We start from the raw sequence: 18,616 nt of genomic DNA, 5'->3' as shown, positions 1-18,616 counted from the left end.
AGTCAGTATTCTCTCAATCATGGTAGTTAAAATATGTTTGTGTATTTGTTATGTGCAGGGCAGACAGCACCACGCTGTGTGGGTTCTGGGGAATTGAACTCTGGGTCGCTAGATTTGGTGGCACTCTATTACCTGTTAAGTCAGCCTACCAGCCCCACCACAGTATGGCAGGAGGACACTTGTTTCTCATGTCTGTTATCTATTATTCGTTAGTTTTCTAAACTGCATAAAATGCCTGCAAACTCCCAATTTTTCTTATATTATTAGTGGTGGTGGATGTTCATTCGGAGTGTGTGAAGGTCAAGTGGTAACTTGGACAACTTTAGAGAGTCTGGTTTTCCTCCTTTTCGTGAGGTCCAGGGATTGAACTCAGGTCACTCGCTTCTAGAGCAAGCAGCTTTATCCGTGGAACTATTTTTGCTGGCCTCCTTCCTCATCTTTATTGTGGTTATTATCTGTTTTCTTCCCACGTGGGAGGTTGGCTTGCCTGTGACCCACAGCTTCTTGCAGACTTCACTGTTGTGATGGTGCAGTCTTATATGAATTACTGAAATTGTAGGATAAGTGTTTTCAGAGGGGCCGTGTGAAATGGTGTTGAGATCAACAAGGCAGGACATGTGTACAGTGTCTCGCGGCTGCTGCATCCACAAGAGGGAAAGGCAGAGCCATTCCTACAGACTTGAGAGCAGCTTCATCCTAACAGGACAGCCTTGTACCCTGCCTCCTTGCTTGTGGTGCATTTATGAGTTACATCCTCTTCCCGTCTCATGTGCCTGGATTTGGATGATGAATGATGTGGCTAATTTCATTAAGAAGAACATTGATTGAATCTTTAAGGCCTCTTTCTTTTCTGAGAGTTGAAGTTGTCACCAGAGAGTTGTGACTCTCAAGTTTTATGGATCAAAGCCATCTATCTGGCTGTACTTTCAGAAATAGTTATTAACATATACTTTTGCTTCTTAAAATACTTATTTACCAGTTTTTTCCATCAGTCATACAAACCACAAAGAGGGTTTTTTTTGTGCAATTACTGTGTTTTCTGCTTCATTTTCATGTTTTTAAATTGCAGAGTGAGGTAGTAGAAAGGCAGATTTACTTGAAATATAGGTTGGCGAGTTTACTTGTAGAATTGTACATGTTTGGAATGTCACACAGTATGAAGCCCCCCCCCCCCCCCAAGGCGAATGGTGATAGGTGTCTACAGCTTATGCATCTTACAAAATGCTTCCACTTGGGCTCTGTGGAGATGGCGCAGTCAGTAAAACCCTTGTCTCGCAAGCAAGAGGACCTAAGTTTGATCCCCCAAACCCACATAAGAAACCAGAAAGAGTCCTTCATGATAGATTAGTTTATAATCTCAGGGCTGAGGATGTGGAGACAGGAGGCTCCCTGGTCAGTCTAGCTCACACCGAGAGTTCAGGACCAGCCACAGACCCTGTCTCACAAGAGTAGATGGAGCCTAAGGGGAGACACCAGATGATGTCCTCTGACCTCCACACATAAGCACCCAACATGCAAGTGCGCTCTCTCTCTCTCTCTCTCTCTCTCTCTCTCTCTCTCTCTCTCTCACACACACACACACACACACACACACACACACGAACACTTTTGTTTGTGTTCTGTCAGACTCACCAACAAGAACCCTAGCCCCTATTCTCTCTGTCATGTGCCTCTTTTCTTTCATTTTAATTTCTCTTTGGCCCAACTTTGCTTTTTTTCCCCACTGCCCTAGCCCTGATGATTCACTCTGTCCAGTGTCTCTGGATTACACAGGTACACAAGGGAAGCCGGGAAGCCGGAGTAGGGCTTCTGTGGCTGGCCCCATATCTCAGAACTAGCATTGTGTGCACATGGCACTTGTTAAATGCTATCTCAGTTGATGGATTTCACCAGGGTCAAGAAATTAGAGGCATTACTAAATGTTAGAAAACCTGGAGAGCTGCAGCAGCCCAGGTCACTGGACAGCTGTTTGATGGAACTGTCTTCAGGCAGGCTGGACATGTGAGTGGTCAGCCAGGAGCATGGTCACCACAGGGATTCGTTCTTTAAGGCTGCCTGGGTGCTGGCCTTCCTTGTTCTTACCTCTCAACCATTCTCCCTCCAACCATCACAGGTTTCTTATATGCCTTCCCTTCATGTTCCCTGCCCCACCACTTTATCCTGAGATCAGTGTACAGATGTCAAGCAAAATAGGAGTAGATTGTTATTCAGGGTAGGAGCTACATGCACGCCTATGTGTGTGTGTGTGGGCGTGGGCTGCATGCATACCTGTGTGCATATGCTAGTATGTAGGCCAGAGGTTTGTCTCAGATGACTCCGTCTATTTCTCCTACCCTCCATCTTATGTTTTAAACCAGAGTCCCTCACTGAGCCTTAAGCTCACTGACTCAGCTGGCTAGCAAGTCTCAGGGAACCTCCTGTCTCTGTCTCCCCAGGACTGGGGTCACACAAGTATGCTGCAGCATCCAGCTTTTATGGAGGCGCCGGGGATCAATCTAATTAAGGTCTTTGTGCTTGCAAGGCAAGGATTTTACTGACCAAGCCATGTCTGTGGTTCTTTTTATTATTGTATTATTCTACTGAGAACTTGTTAGTCCATGGTTAAACTTGTTTTTTTTTGTTTGTTTGTTTGTTTGTTTTTTCTTGAAATACATACAGATCATGAGAAAAAAAAAAAAACCGATGTGGACCAAGAGTTGTTTTTGAATTATGGACTCAGAGATGACATGACAGAGCCAAAGCAGTAAAGTGGCCCTGGGGGTAAGGGCATGGTGACCTGAGTTCCAGTCCCAGGAGTCATGAGGTGGAAGGAGTGTCCTTTGACCCCCACAGGTGTGTGTGCCATGGCGGGCATACTCACACAAATAACTGCACAGATAGAGGTTACCAGGAAAAGTGGAAAAGACTTATCCTTGCACTTAGTTACAGTGATTGAAAAAACATTTGTAGCTTCATATCCCCCCACTTTGCTGTTTTGTTTGTTTTGAATGCTAGAAAGCATTGAGAAAGCTTTCCGAGAATTATCATAAATAAGTTATTCTTTGGTGAGAGGAAGGAGATCCCAGACCAGACCATTACTGTGACACAGAGGACAAACTCCAGGTCAGCAGTGAGCAGCCCTGTTTTGTGGGTACTCCACACTACTGAAGTGAATAATGGACCCATTAATGAGTAGTCAGGGCTGCTGGTTGAAACAGCTGCGTCTTCACCCCCAGCCTCTCTGGCCTAGAAACCAAACATCTTACGTTAGGGTGTTCAGAATCCTTAATGTTTAATGCGTAACTGAACTTTGATAGCAGGTTTGTGTTGTATTTCATCAAAAGTGTGTTTCTTGGCTGTTTGTTCTACAGTTGCCGAGGGGCAGAATGGCACAAGCAGGTTTGGGTGACTTCCTTCCTGTGTATTTCCTGGATGAAGAGTGGAGACCAGACACAGACATGTTTGGCAGTGGCCCCTGACTGGGATGGAGAGAGAGGCTAGGATAATAACAGCTAAAGTTTAATGAGCAGACAGCAGGCTCTAACTTTGTTATAAACACGCCCCGTGCCTTGTATGCTGACCCCTCCTGTAGCCTTCTGTGTATGTCCCTGTTCTCACAGATGATGAAATGAAGCCACAGGGCAGGGCTGTGAACTCATGGAGTAGTTCCCCGACCCCTGGGGTAGTCAAGATGGTGTATGTAATGTGTTCTCTTACCTTATTGCCTGTGGAGCTCTGCGCGCATATGATCCTTAAAAGTGTGGTGGGTTTATTTCTTGAATATGGAGATGCAAAGGCCTTAGCTTTGCCGAAGACAGGATTCATTTATGACAACCCAAGTGGCTCTGGAGAACTGCTCTCCAGTGAGACAAGAGAGGCTCCTCTCCTGCTGTCACAGAAAAGATGTGTCTGTCACCTCCTGGGCTTTGTGAAAGCTCAAGGAGCCTTTTCGGAAGCATCAGGCCTAAGGGGTATAGAGCTGTAAGGGCTCAGCCACTATCCTGCTCAGGAGTGTAGGTACTGTTGAGATGCTTGCCTGTGTGGAGGGAGTACCTGTTGCTGCTGCTCTGCTCATCCATCTTCTCAACCGCATCAGCTCATCCTAAGATGTACCTGTGGCTGTTCACCGGGCTAGTCTCAGCAACCAGTAAAAGGCTCACTGGCTGCAGAGCACACCCTGCCTCCTGTGTTGAGCACTCGACAGATTTTACTGGCAGCATCCTCACAAACCATTGTATTCCAAAGTGACAGTGGCCCTCAGTAGCCTCTAGTTCCTGCTCTGTGTCCTCTCTGTACAGCTGGATCAGAACGGGACTCACAGGACAACTCCATCAGCCACACAGGAGCTCTTGTTCAATTCTGTTTCAGCTTATAGAATCGTAGGTGGTAGTCTAACCCGGAGACCTGTTTCCGTCTGGAGCTGACCTTGAAGGAAGAAGTCTGCCAATAATGGAGGTTTTTAAAATACAGTTTTCAGAATCATTTAGGTGCGTGTTGAAACAATTCATTCATTCCAGGGTTTTACAGGGTCAGTGGAGTAGAGGAATTTCGTGTTCAAGGTGGGTGGGGAGATGATTAAAGAGAGTTTTCTGCAGGATTCTTAGAACACTGGACATAACTGTGGAATCTTAACACTGTAAGAGGGTAGTAGTAGACTATGTTACATCTCCCACTTTTAGTGAGCCTCACAATCCCTGTTTGTCAGATGTTCTGGGACGGGTACTTCTTAGAAGTGCATTGTGAGAGAGAACCCAGGCCCACCCCTTCCTGTTTTTCTGCAACAACAGACCTCACTTCTATGGCCTCTGTCTCCTTATCTGTGTAATATAAATAATAATGTTCATTGCTGTATATGATGCTTGCCAGCTATATCATTACAGCTCCCTCTATTAATAATATACCCCCCCCCACGCACACACACATGCACACATGTACTGTATGCACCCTTAAAGGCTTGATCCTTTTGAACTAGGAAATGCTATCGAGATCTTGACTGGGGAGGGGGGGTTCTCAACAGTGTCTATCTTAAATTACCTGTGTAGTCATTGTGGCCACAGCAGTCATCACTAAGATTAAAATGTTGACTTTGACTAACTAAAGGTGAAAGGTAAAAAGATCAGTGGCAAGAACGATTCTGGTATCCATCCAGTTTGGACAGGTTTGTATAGAAAATGTCAACCTCTGAGTACTGTGTGACCGTAGTCAACAAAATCTTAAATCCCAGGTGTCTTAGATAATATGCTTTGACAGGCAGAAGATGGTGGCTCATCCCTGTCCAGAAAGACTGAGGAGAAGCCACAGGAGCAGGGGGCTCACACAGAGAAGGCAACAGTTCCTTTATTCAAGGCAGTAACACAGAGCAATACTTTGGGTGGAAGGGGTGCTTCTGTTTTCTGCTAGTTCACAGGCAAACAGAGGGCTGAATTGTAAACACACTAATCAAAAACAACCTGTTGTGGAGTCCCTGAGAACTCAAAAGTGAGGTCAAGAATCTCAGATTGGAAGGTTGGGCTGGGCTGGCCTTGAGTGTTCTGGGGCTCCATGGAACAGAATGTGTGTGTGTGTGTGTGTGTGTGTGTGTGTGTGTGTGTGTGTGTGTGTGTGTGTTTGCCTGCACATGCGTGTGCAGGCGCTCAATACAGGAGGGACTCAGGGAAGCTGCCAGTGAATAATCCCCGTGTAGAAATGAGATGCTTGGCTGCCTGCCCCTCTACAGACAGTCCCTTGGTGATCACAGACAGTGACTACTGCAAATTTCCTCCTGCCAGTCGCCCTCCCCAACGGGCCGTCCCCTTTTCCACACCCCCTCAATGGTCTAGAGAGCTCGTGGTCTTAGTAACAGAGGACTTCTGACTGTAATCCTAGTGCGCGCGTCACTTTGTTGAAGGCAAACACGTGGTTTGGGGAGCACTTATAAATCTCTGCTCCGGGCGGGATCGTGATGTTATCTGCTGGCAGCAGAAGGTTTGCTAGGAGCGGAGCTGTTGAGGTTGCCGGCAGGAGAGCAAGTGGGAGAGAAAGAGAGAGAAGGCACAGAGAGCTGAGCTCTAGGGCAAGCGCCAGGGATGGAGAGAAGTATTAGGGTTTAAGAAGCCGTTCTGGAGCAACCCAACTGCAGAGAGAAGGTATCAGCAGAGGTCTGTCTATTTTAGTTAGGATCCAAGTACCTACTTACCCTAAGCGAGAAAGTGCAAGCTTGGTGGAAGCCAGGAGGGCCTAGGGAAGGGTGCGAGTCCCGGGGCAGCTCGCAGCCAACGTGCCCAGGAGGCGGTGTTGATCCACAGTGGGTTAAGGAGGTGGCGGATCTCTGTCGTCCTTGGCCGCCTGGAGCAAGAAAAGGAGGATCTGCAGGACCGAGCTTGAGGCTGGCCCTCTTTGCAGGCAGCAGCGGCGACTGCAACGTGGAGAGACCCAGCCCGGTGTAGGCCACAGCGAGACCGGCAGGAGCGGGATCATCGTCGCCTGCTCCGGCCTCGGCGGATCTCGGGGCGGACAGTACCCCACCGAGTCTCCGAGTGAGCCGCTCCGCTCCGGGGCGCATCTGCCTCCCCGCGGCTCGCCAGGCTCGCCCTCGGCGCGCGCACACGCACGCGCGCACACATCCACACGCACACTCATCCACACACGTGTGGAAGGCAGGGCCGAGCCGCTCGGTCTTTGAACATCTCAGTTAGAGCCCGGCGCAGCCCCGGCCGCAGCTCAGCGCTCCCTGCGGCCCAGCGTGCCTCCTGCCAACCTCCGGACCGTCTCGTCTCTTCCCTTTTGGCCGGAGGATTGGAGTTCAGATCAGCCACTCCGCGCCCGAGCCTGACACACTGAACTCCATTTCTTCCTCTTAAGTTTATTTCTACTTCAGAGCCACTCACCCTCTCCCTTCCAGGAGAAAAAAACAAACCTTTCTTACTCCTTAAAGTGAGAGATTCCCCCCGACCCCGCCCCAGCATCGCATATTAATATCTTCACGTTGGAAACGCGTTGCATTTTCTTTTTTAAAGGAATCCCAGCCAGGGACGTTTTTCTATTGGGCATTGACTTTCGACTGCTTTGCAAAAGTTTCGTATTAAAAACAACTCTACCTGACCCGCTCTGAGAATTACTAGTTTCTTTTTATATTTTTTTCTCACTTTAAACAACAACAGCAACGGTTCCTCCTTTTAAAAACATGCACTACTGTGTGCTGAGAACCCTTTTGCTCCTGCATCTGGTCCCGGTGGCGCTCAGTCTGTCTACCTGCAGCACCCTCGACATGGACCAGTTTATGCGCAAGAGGATCGAGGCCATCCGCGGGCAGATCCTGAGCAAGCTGAAGCTCACCAGCCCCCCGGAAGACTATCCGGAGCCGGATGAGGTCCCCCCGGAGGTGATTTCCATCTACAACAGTACCAGGGACTTACTGCAGGAGAAAGCAAGCCGGAGGGCAGCCGCCTGCGAGCGCGAGCGAAGCGACGAGGAATACTATGCCAAAGAGGTTTATAAAATCGACATGCCGTCCCACTTCCCCTCGGAAAGTAAGTACAGTTTCCGTGGGTTTTGCCTTTTCCATCCCCGAGTCTAAGGTGGGCCCGGAGCTCCTCAGATCTACAGCAGCCTTAGGCGTTCGCCCTTTCCTCTCTAAGTCCCCAGGTCCCAATCGCTTCGTTTCCGCTCTGCCCTTCGTCCCTTTCACTGCCTTTCCAGTCGTGGGATGGATATCCACAAGCTTGCAAACCTTCAACTTATATTTATTTATTTATTTATTTATTTCTCCATAACTCCCTTCCTACAAACGCCCCGGACCTTTTAAAAGTCGTTTGGATTTCTCCTCTTCCCTGGTCTACAAACTAGCGAATCAGCTCCCTTCTGTCAAAAGGAAAGCGCTTCCCGGGATGACTTTAGGCAGAGACCAAGGTAGACTTTGTTTTCTTTGCCGGGTTGGCGTGCAGTGGGGGTGGGGGTGTCCTCCAACTGGTACACAAAGAGTTAAAAAAAAAAGTGCTTCCAAACTAGCCTTCCCAAAGGCGCCCCCACTTTCCCGCAGACCTATCTGGGGACTCCCCAAGCCTTCGCTATTGTCTCTCACTCCCCTAAGAATGTCAGCATCACTAATACCAAACTGGATTGCGAACGAGCGCGCAGGGGTGGGGGTGGGGGTCACTCCAAACCCCTTAAATCCTCTCGGGTCATTTATTGCTCTCTCTAGGTGTTTTTACGCCCAGTCCTCTTGCAAAACCGCGTTGCCAAGTCCCCTTTTGACCTCACGTGGACAGTTAGAAAGGATAAATACGGTTTTAACTGGGCTCAATTAGGTTTCACTTCCCGATCGATTTTTCTAGGCAGCCCTCGCTAGCCTGGGAGCAGGTCGTTTTTCTTAGGGGGATTCTTCATGATCTTTTTCAACCTTGGACTCTGTGCTCTGGTGCTTTCACGAGCAGCAGGGTCTTCTGTGCAGTCTGAAATCGAAAATGGGAAAGACAGCAATTTAAAAAAAATATTTCCCTCTGTTTCGCTGGGAGCAATAGCTTTAAAAACAGCTGGCATACAGTAGCAGTGATTTACTGTGGAGCCTTGGGGGGTGTGTGTGTGAGAAATACAGTTAGTGTAGATTTGTTTCAGAGTTCTTTAGAAAGGGGGGAGGGAAGGAGGGAGGGGGAGAGATGGGGGGGGGAGAGAGAGAGAGAGAGAGAGAGAGAGAGAGAGAGAGAGAGAGAGAAGAGGAGAGGAGAGAGGAGAGAGAAGAGGAAGAGAGAGAGAGAGAGAGAGAGAGAGAGAGAGAGAGAGAGAGAGCTTGCAGCAGCAGCAACTGCATTGAGAGATACCTGAGAGGGTTAAACACCAGGAAGAAACACTAAAAGGAAAAAAAAAAACCTTCAGCATCCTTGTGTTCCAAGTCGCTGTCCTAAACTTCTCATTGGCTGAATTGTTCTCTCCTCCCCTTTAATGCCCTATATCCTCGCTGGCTGCCTTTGTGAAGTCTCTGTGTCTTGCCTAAATAGATAATGCAGCCATCTTGGTAATTTTATCCCAGAAGTTAGAATTGCAGGGTGGTGCTTTTCGCTTCTAATATTTATTTTTAGTTTGACAAGCCATAGCTATTTGACTTGCCGCGTCTTGTACTTGCTGTCCTCAGAGTGTGGGTCTACCCATCTGTCGAACCTTGCTGGTCACTTTTCTTACCCTGTAGAGTCTCTTGTTGTTTAGTGGCTAACAGATGCAGGGAACCCTGCCCAGCAGGATGATTTTATTATTATAATTATGGTCCTATCCACCCCAGTGGTGATACATACACTCCGCCCTGTTTATTCCCCCTGGGAAATACGGATTTCTATCTGGGGCGGAGCCACAGTGATGTTAGGGAAGAGTTCATTGTAATTAGTCCAGAGCCACAGAGGCTGAGCGAAGGGTTGACTCGGTTGGCTTTCTCCCACATGTGTGTGTTGATTCTGCAGATATTTGGGCTGACAGGCAGGTATGTTATGCCGGGGCTCAATAACTCCTTTGGTGTTTACATGCAAAAGCTCAGATTAGCTGTCAGGAAGTTTGCAAAGAAGATGAAGAACCAATCTCACATTGCGTAGGTATACAGGGAGCAGGCCACCCGGGGAAGCACTTAAGTCAGATGGATGAAGGTGAGCAAAGGCAGGACAGCCCAGGACCAAGGTCATGAGCAAATTAGAAAGACTCCGGGGTTATAGGGAGGATTTGAGAGTATCAATAACATTTGTAAATGGACTCTTCTGTACCCCACTCTTGAGCCTCCTAATAATGAAAACCTAAGTATACTTTTGCACACGCACACACATACATACTATATACACACACATACGCACACTATCATTTTTTATGTGGAAAAAATAGAGATCTAAGAAGATTGTGTTCAGTGTAGAAGCTTAGGAGTAGAAAGTTATATTAATAGTAGCAGATTCAACACTACTGTGCAGGGGCTGTGGGTAATTTTATAGAAAGTAGGTTAACTGATTTTCCAGGACTTTCTAGTCCTGGAATATAGTAAGTGCTTCCAAAAAAGAAAAAAAAAAAGGAGAAAGAGAGAGAGAAAGAAAGAAAGAAGGAAGGAAGGAAGGAAAGAAAGAAATAAAGAAAGAAAGAAAGAAAGGAGAAATTCCATTAAATTTAAAGCAAGGAGAATTCGAAGGGCAGGGCTGGCTGTCTTATATATATCAGCACTTTCTTCCTCGCTATGGCACATGTAGGGAGGGCACGTGCCTGTTACATCTTGCAGTGAATCTGAAGAGGGTCATAAGCCCATAGAGAAGTCATGGGAAAGATCACCGCCTTCCCCCCCCCCCCACCAATTTATTAGTGTTTAGGGAGTAGCTTCAACTCAAGTATTACAAATATGTCTTAATTATGCTTGGTGACTATATATCACTACAGATGGCGGATAGCCCTTGGTGGGATGTTTTATAAAGTTCAGACTCAATATTTTTAGCAATGTGGAGATTTAAAACCGAAAATACAAGAGATATTGTATATGCCCTCAGGCATACTTTGTCTTAAATATTATCCTTGGCCAAGTGTGCTGTATAAATAAGTAGATATTAATAGAACTGGCCAGGTGCCAAGCTCCTAGTATGAATTTTAGCCAAGAATGTATTTATGGGGGTATAAATAATACTGTGTCAACATTTAAAGAAGGGATCTGATTAGTTTTGAATTTCTGCATATTGATCTTTTCACAAACTGTTGGTTTAAGACTCAGAGTGGAGTTGTACTGGAGTTTACTGATAGCCTGCCCAGCAGGAATTAGTGGATGCCGAACACTTTGACTATTCCTTTGAAGTTCAAAGTGCAGCTATTCAAAAGACACTGTATAAGACTTTAGAAATTCTGAAAAAGTGACTCTTTTCTATCTAAGAAGAATCTAAATTGATATTAAAACAAGTAGAGACATGGTGGGGTAAGGGGAAGTCATTTTCTTTTTTGCCTATTATTTATTTATTTATTTATTTATTATTTGTTTGTTTGTTTTGTTTTAAGTCTGAGGTTCTCCCATATAAGGACGCACTTCCTACCACTGATCTGTATTCCAAACCTTTTCATTAAGGTGGGGCCTCAGACTGTAGCTGAAACTGGTCTTAACTTGTCATATAGTCTAGGTCATCCTCAAACTCATGGCCCTCTGTCCTCATCTTCCCTATGCTGGGACTACCTATGTGCACAGCCATGGCCATGCTTGAGTCTCCTCTCTGCTTCTCTTCACAGTGAAGCAGGCACACGTTGTGGGTCTGACTTTGGCACCGTTGAGTCCTGCTCTCTCCTCTCCTTGCTCCACATGGCTTCTGCTGACACAGCCAATAATGTCTGAAAATAGCTTTCATTAGATAGAAGCCAGGGATATTTCTATCCTATTATAATGAAGAGGACAGCCTACCCTGCCTTCATATACCACAGAATTATTCAACCTCAGATTTCAGTGCTGTCCATGGAGGAAGCCACAGCTCCCTGGTAGCAGGTTAGGTTGCTGAATTCTGCTCCTAGTAATATTTTTAAAAGTTATAGCAAGAACAAAATACCTTTATGATCAAAGGATATTAAAATAAAATCATCAAATAGAGAATAATTAGAATAGAATGTGGATTAGGCTATTTTGTATGAAATATACTTTATTATTGTAATACTGAAGCTCCTACGTTAGAGACAACCCATTTTTTCATTCACTTGCCTTCAGTAATGGGCTTGGTTCCTCATTCACCAGGAATGCCAAGTCAGCACATAGAAAACAAAAAGAACAGAGGAATTATCTTGGATTTTCCTTTCAATAGAATAAGCACTTTGTATTAACGAAGAGTGGAATCTGCAACCTGGGCAAGCAAAGACAGTAAATTGCTATGTTGGCTTATTCTATCTCTTTGGATTAGGTGGACTGAAGTATACAGCCTGGAAAAATCACAAAGAAGTTGCCTTTGTAATCCTTTCACACGAAGGCTAAACATTTAATACTAAACAATTCTCCTTCTCTGGTCCACCTGTAATTTCCAAGTGAAATTTCGGGATGTAGAATGAGTGCCAATGTCACGATGGTTTTGAGGAATGTGACTTAGGACTCAATTCGTGAATCTGTCTTTCTGTATATACAGATTGCTGGCCTATTGGGCCAAATGCCCAGTGAAGGGGAATATTAGCAGAACACAGTAGTAGCCGTACTTTAAAGATGTATTTTTTGCCTTTTCTCCTAAGAGATTCTCTGTGTATGTTTGTATATGGATGTGAGTCATAGAGAGAGGTAGGGGGGTTGGCGAGTAAAGACTAGCTCGGGCCTCTTGACTTCCATGATGGCTGTTATTAATGTACAACAGAGCAGACTCTCGTTCCTTATTTTATTGAATCGTGGCCAGCACTACTTCTAATGCCCCCGTGTGGCTACACCTGAGTGCCTCTGCCATCTCCTTCCAGATCTTCATTTTTTACTTTTGCAAAGTGGTAAGTGAAGCCTCAAATTAAAACACAGTTTATAGCTGGAAAAGGGAGGTCGTTTTGTTGCCGCTTCTCCTGAGTAGACCTCTATATTTTGAAGGCTGGGGGTTCCCCCAAGATTGTGTGGTTCGCTGAACCACACCTCTGGGTCTCCACAGCGTCTCCTGCGGTCAAAGCAAGGAAATGCAGGTCTTGAAAGTCTCCGTGGTGGAGAGACTGCTGATGCAACCCTTCTCAGGCACCTTCCGTGTGAAGATATGAGAGAATGACAAATCGTTTTTCCTAGAGGAAATGGAGATGTGAAATAGGGATAATGATTCACTATTGAACTCGCATCAAATCTGGGTTAGAGTCGAGGAGGTCAGTGACTATGGGGCCTTTGCCCAGAGATTACAACACACTTGAAGATGTAATTTTAGAAGGTTCGGGAAGGCAGGGTGGAGGAGCCCAGAGAGAAGGGTGCAAGGATGGGTTCCTGGCCTAGGTCCTTCCCCATTGCCCCTGGCATCTTCTTCATAAATTCCCAAGTGAGGTGGGCAGCAAGCAGGTGCCTGCCCAGAGCAGCCCTTTCCGCTGTCTCTATGCATTTCCGGTCTGTCCTTCAATCTCAGTGAGGAATCCGCTTTGCAGATTCCCAGCAGCCTGACGAAATGTGGCTTTGGCTGAGATAAACAGATGTTTCTGTTGTCATTTTGAAAGCATCTGGTGTGCTTGTGTTCTGCTCTTGAATATATTTTAAACAGAGCTAGTATTTAACCTGGAATTCATTGTTCTCTAGGTACTTTATTTTAAATTTAATAACATGTTAGCGATTCTGAGTCAGGCTTGTTTAGACCAAAAGATTTACTTCCACCTTTTGTTTAAAAGAAATTTGTGTCTTGCTCTAACCTCAAGCTGCCTTGGGTGGGTGTTTGTTTCTTTTCTAACCTCCGATAGTCAGAAGTGGGTGTTAGGCTGTGCTCTGACCACCAGCTTCCCCTGTTGACTCCACATCAAACCCTCTTTAGCCCCTGGCTTTTAATCCAAATTGCCCCTCATCCTTCACGATTGATGTGTATCCCTCTGCAGGGTGGTCAACCTATTGTGCCTATCCATAGCTAGTACCCTGCTGTGTTTGCAGGATATGGCAGCCCTTCAGATTTCCACTAGGCTACCTACTTCTGCAGGTTGCAGAGGTCATGTGTAAAGAAGCCCCGGGCAGCTTCTGGCACTTAGTAGGCCTCTGCATGGCAATCATTATTCATTGCATTGCAAATGCTTTCACACCACCAGAAAGAAAGGTCACCCCAGTGGATTCTAGTGCCTGACTGATTATGAGATGGGGTGGGCTTAGGAGTACGTTCGTGAGATGTCCCAGTGACCACTTCTGCGTTCTTGGGATGTCTTGGCATCCCCGCATCTTTCCTTCCATGGAAGTTCCACCCAATGGGTCCAGTTCCCTGGTTCACTCTGATTATTCTTCAGGTGGCCTTTAGGGCAAAGAGGATGGCAAGGTGGGTAACCTCTTACATGAGGAGGTCTATAGCTTTTTGGTGTTTTCTTAGGTTCAGCTCTCTTAAGTAGTAGCACTGTAAACCCTCGAAGGTCCACCCTGCTCCTTACCAAATCTCTGTTTGTTATCACTACTTTCTGGAAGCTTTTTCTTTTGGCTTTTATCCATGAACAGGCCATGGATTTTTATGTCTCTGGGCCCTGTGGATGTTGTTTTTTCAACTGGATGAACTGTCTTTTAATATTTTTGAGGATTTTTGCAGACGTAAGAAGATGGTTCCTCCATAAGAGAGCATCTTTGTTTTGTCTGAATACATGTGGTTGGCTCTGTGCACCCTGAGGTCCTGACCTGCAGTTTACTCTCGTTTCTGCCTCCCCACACTGCCTTGCGCTGTTGATTCTGTAGATGCCCTGGGTCCTAGCACAGACCCTAGCACACTGTTCTTGTTCAGTAAATGTTCAACGGCTGAGCATTGCCTCCTGAGAAAGACTGAACATCCAAAGTGACCTGCATCAGGAGACCTGGGGACAAGACCTGTCCCCCTTAAAGGAGGAGAAAGGACTTATAGTGTCACCAGACTGAGGCAGCACAGACTCATTTCCTGTTTCTGCATTTTTAGAGAATTATACTGGTATGGACAAAAAGAAAGTGAATCTTTACTGAACACTTCTGTGTGCCAGGCCTGGCTTTAAATATTTACATGTGTCTCATTTCATCTTCACAAGCCATATCCGAAGTTGGCCCTAGTGTTTTCATTTTGACATCTGAAGTTACAGCCATCAGTCTATCTGTGATACATTATATAAATAAAGGTTGCACTCCCTGCTGATAACAGCGGCCTCAACACAGAGTCCAGGAAATGGACACCATTGCTTTTCTTTTTGTTTGGTAGATGTGGGGTCTTCACACGTAGCCCAGACCTTGGGATATGCAGTTCAGGCTAACCTTGAACTCTTTATTTTACTGTTTCAGCCTTCTGAGTGCTAGAGCTACAGGCGTGTGTGCCACTATGGCTTTCCTGACCTGACATCACTGGTCAACCCTTGTAAGAATGACTCTGTTCTCCAGGGGAGCACTGCATTTCCAAGTTCAGAATGGTTTCCTAGGAAAGCAAATATATCTCCGAAGACTGCACAAAACTGGAGGGATCCTTTTCCCCTTTAACACGTTCAGCTTTTATCTGTGCACTTGGTTGATACAAAAATTATGGTTTATCAAGCCCTTGGCTTTGACCTATACTGCAATCCCCTCCCAAACATTACATGATGCTTTTAGAAAATTAACTGATCTGGATGGCAAAATGAGCTTTAGAGCTAGCTAAGAAGTAGAAGCAAGGAGATTGGACCAAAGGAAAGTGGGGTAGAGGTTGTAAACACGGGGTCATCCCTTGACTATAACATGACCCTGTCAGTACAAGCTTTCAGAACTGTGTCAGGTACTGGCCTTGTGGCTTATGCTTACCTGCCTGGGCTTCATTTCTCAGTTTGTTAAGAATGAAGAAAATAACAGCTTCCTGGTGCTGTGAAGCAAGGGTGAAGATGACACAGAGCACAAATGCTTAGGGCGTGGTCTCACTGCTTTTTAGTGGTTCCTTGTCTCCTCCCACCCCCCTACCCCCACCCCCACCCCCCCCACCCCCCCACACACACAACCCCGGCTCCAGTGAGTCTCCATTGAGAAAAAGTGGAGATAGCACTGCGGAGCCAGGTCAGACAGCCATGGTTGAGCAGGGTAGACTTACTTTCAGCTCTGGCCCAGCCCTGAATTATGTACAAAGGCTGCAGCATGTGAAGGATCTTAGAGAGTGGGGGTCTCAAGGGGAAAGTCTCCTGAAATGATTTGAGGAAGCAATCCAAAGCAGTGACAAAGGGACCAGCCACACTGAGCCCTTGGGTCATGCTTAACAGTATACTGTAGGATGTTTCCTCTGTGAATTTGTGCCCTGGCTTTCTTAGGGGAGCTTGGGAACACCACTTCACTGGTGCCAGAAAACTCTTCTGCTCAAGAGGAAATTGACCGGGTTTAGGTCTTTTGTAAAGAGGAGAAGCTTCGTGGAGCTGAGCAAACCCTGTCCTGTGGACCACTCCCTTTCCTTCATTCTCTCAGGCAGCCCTTGGACTCATTAGGCCTGAGAAGTTAGAAATGTTTGGCTTAGAATTTTCTTTAGCCACAATGACTTGAGAAACCAAAGGCAGATGGGAAATGCTCTGTGGATGTTGTGAAGCCCAAACCGTCTGAAAATAGTTTGAATGCATTTCCAACCCTCGGCAGGCAGCTGTTTTCCTTCACACCAGCCCATTCCATGCATCTCCATTCCCAAGGAGAGTGTCTCTGCCGCCTCAGGCCTTCCTGGCTCTTTCCACACTGGTAATTAGGAGCCAGGTTGTTCCTGAAGAGAAGACTCCACATATCTGAAGGCACAGTCATGGAGTGGCTATGTGAGAACTGCTCTCTGGTGGTGTTTGTTTCAGGAAATTCTACAGGACCTTTCCAGACTCATGAAAGAAAAAGAAAAATGCCCTGGCTTAGTTCTTGGCTCTGTTCACGTGGCTTTCCCTATCTTGCCCACAGCATACTGACAAACACCACATCTGTCCCAACAAGCCAGTTCACGGATCACCATCCATTCATAACTTCAGGCTGCCATAAGAACCCTCATTCATTCCTTCTTGTGAACAAGAATGCACCATTTGGCTCTGAGAAACAGGCCGAAATGATCACAGGCCTGGGGAGCTCTCAAATCACTCCACCTGAAAACAGCAACAGCAAAAATAATTGGGTAGTTTTTCTTGGTGGATTTTTAACAGCACGGGGATATTTATGGTTGCCAAATTGTAAGTGGGAGTATTCTGGGAAATGCAATTTCATTTTCAAGCTTTGGACTGGTTTCCTTGTTGGTAATTTCAGTGCTTCTCAGACCACGTGTATCACTGATTATTCTATCTGCACCAGATGCTGATACAACTTTGTCATTTTTCCATTTGGGGAGACTCTTTTTTTTTTTTTTTTTTTTTTTTTTTTTAAAGAGGGCCATTTGCAGTTCATCCACCAGTTCAATCTCATTGTTGCTTCTGCTTTTACATCTTCACAGTCATCCCAGAATTGTTCCTACTTGATTTATGAGGAATTTCTGTAATTAAGAGGCTAGCTCAGAAAGTTCTAAAAAGTGCATGCGGTGTACTCTGACCCTGGGCCAGAAGAAGAAAAGAGCAATCCCTCATAAAGGCCATTTCTTTTCTAGGAAGGTTTCTGGAAGGAACTGCCCCCTGGGATGTTTCTTGGGATTCTGTTGGCATATCTTTGCACATCCAAGTTCATCCCTTGGCATTTGAAGCTCTGGAAGTTGAGACAGGGACAGAGGAAGGCAGAGTACCAAACTCTATCCTGGTCTGGAAGTGATGGGGCATCACAAAAGCTGAATTCCAGCCCTCACTCCTGGTGCTGCCCAGCAAGTCCTGCCTTTTGAGGTGTCTGTGAAGCCCCTAAGTTTCTCATGTCTTTCAGCATCTTGTTTATATCTGAGACATCTGGAAGCATTAAGAACAACCAACAAACCTTGCTGGTGTGAACAGTGCCCACTCTTGTACCTCTTAGTCATGTTATTATGTTGCTCCGTATGTTAACTAAAGTCACTAGATGGGCCTAAGGGAACGGCACCCTGACCAGCCTCTTTGCTACCTGTGAAGCCTGTGCTTTTGTTTTTATGGACTGGAGTGGTGGATGGTACTCTGTCTTGGAGGGGGACCTATTCCAGAAGAGTTCCACTGTATCATTTCATAGGAGTTCGAGTTGTGGGCCTTGAGTGAAGCTTCAGGATTGTCTTGCCCAGGGACAGTTGTAGGAACATCCTAAGAATAGTTGAAACTCGTTGTAGGTTTAGTACTGTTAGGTAGTGGCAGAACCCAGTTGTGCAATTATTGTTATTGAGAGATAACACGGATGCTTGGATAGAGAGCTGGGGAGGGTTTCTCAGGAGCTAATTTGACATGAAGTTTATTGAGGCTTTTAAAAAGTATATATTTATTTTACATGTATGTCCATGCCTGCATGTACGTATGTGCACCACATGCATGCAGTGTCCTTGGAAGCCAGAAGAGAGGATATTATCCCCTGCAACTGAAGATGCAGACAGTACTGAGCCATCACAGAAGGACTGGAAACTGAACCCAGGTCCTGTGCAAGAGTAACCAGTTGTCAGTTGTCTTAACTACCCAGCTGTCTTTTGGCCCCACCAAGAGTTTTAAGTGACATTTAATTACACACAATGAACTCCACACAGTATTCCCAGGTGGTTTCTAAACGAGGTTCTCCAGGAACTCTTGACCCCCTTGGCCAGATGCAGGTTTCTGGAACCCTTTTTATAACCTGGAGGGGCCAGAAACAAAGGCTTGGTAATTTGCATTCATAACAAACACCAGAGGGGACTCCTGGGCATAGTAAAATTTGAAAACTCCTGGTCTGACTCTTTACCTCTTAGTCTCTAGAAAGGCCTTTCGCTACACCACCGCACCACATCCCTCAGGGTCATCCAATCAGCTACATCAAAGGAAAAGTGTCTTTGTAAGTCATGGGTTTGTTCCATGGCCGCCTGACTTACCAGTCCTTGGCTAAAACAACCCATGCTCTCGTGCTTTACATCCTAGTCTTTAGTTATTTTATGAAGGATCCATGCTAAACATTCCACCCCCATCTCCTAGTCTCTGTAATTCATATTCCTCTTTCTCAACTTATGAG

General features: G+C 46.0%; 1 protein-coding gene and 1 long non-coding RNA gene across 4 annotated transcripts in view; one reads left to right on the top strand and one right to left on the bottom strand.

Annotated features, from left to right (window-relative positions):
• Positions 1-5,298: 5,298 nt before the first annotated feature.
• LOC143443735 (uncharacterized) lies at positions 5,299-6,289 on the bottom strand. The gene is made up of 2 exons (XR_013112956.1): positions 6,155-6,289; positions 5,299-5,960 (listed from the first exon to the last, which is right to left on the bottom strand). It is a non-coding gene; the product is annotated as an uncharacterized LOC143443735 (long non-coding RNA).
• The window catches only part of Tgfb2 (transforming growth factor beta 2), an 85,377-nt gene continuing 72,693 nt past the window's right edge, over positions 5,933-18,616 (top strand). The window contains exon 1 of one of the 3 annotated variants that reach the window (XM_034513004.2): positions 5,933-7,487. In XM_034513004.2, coding sequence (XP_034368895.1) covers positions 7,142-7,487 — 346 coding nt within the window. In that variant the 5' untranslated portion in view covers positions 5,933-7,141. The remainder of the gene's footprint in view (positions 7,488-18,616) is intronic. The other 2 variants (XM_034513002.2, XM_034513003.2) reach the window with 2 other exon arrangements.

Source organism: Arvicanthis niloticus, chromosome 10 (assembly GCF_011762505.2).
Source record: "Arvicanthis niloticus isolate mArvNil1 chromosome 10, mArvNil1.pat.X, whole genome shotgun sequence".
NCBI classification, from domain to species: Eukaryota; Metazoa; Chordata; class Mammalia; order Rodentia; family Muridae; genus Arvicanthis; species Arvicanthis niloticus.
The sequence above is the reverse complement of the archived record's forward strand: the minus strand, read 5'-3'. Positions and strand labels throughout refer to the sequence as shown.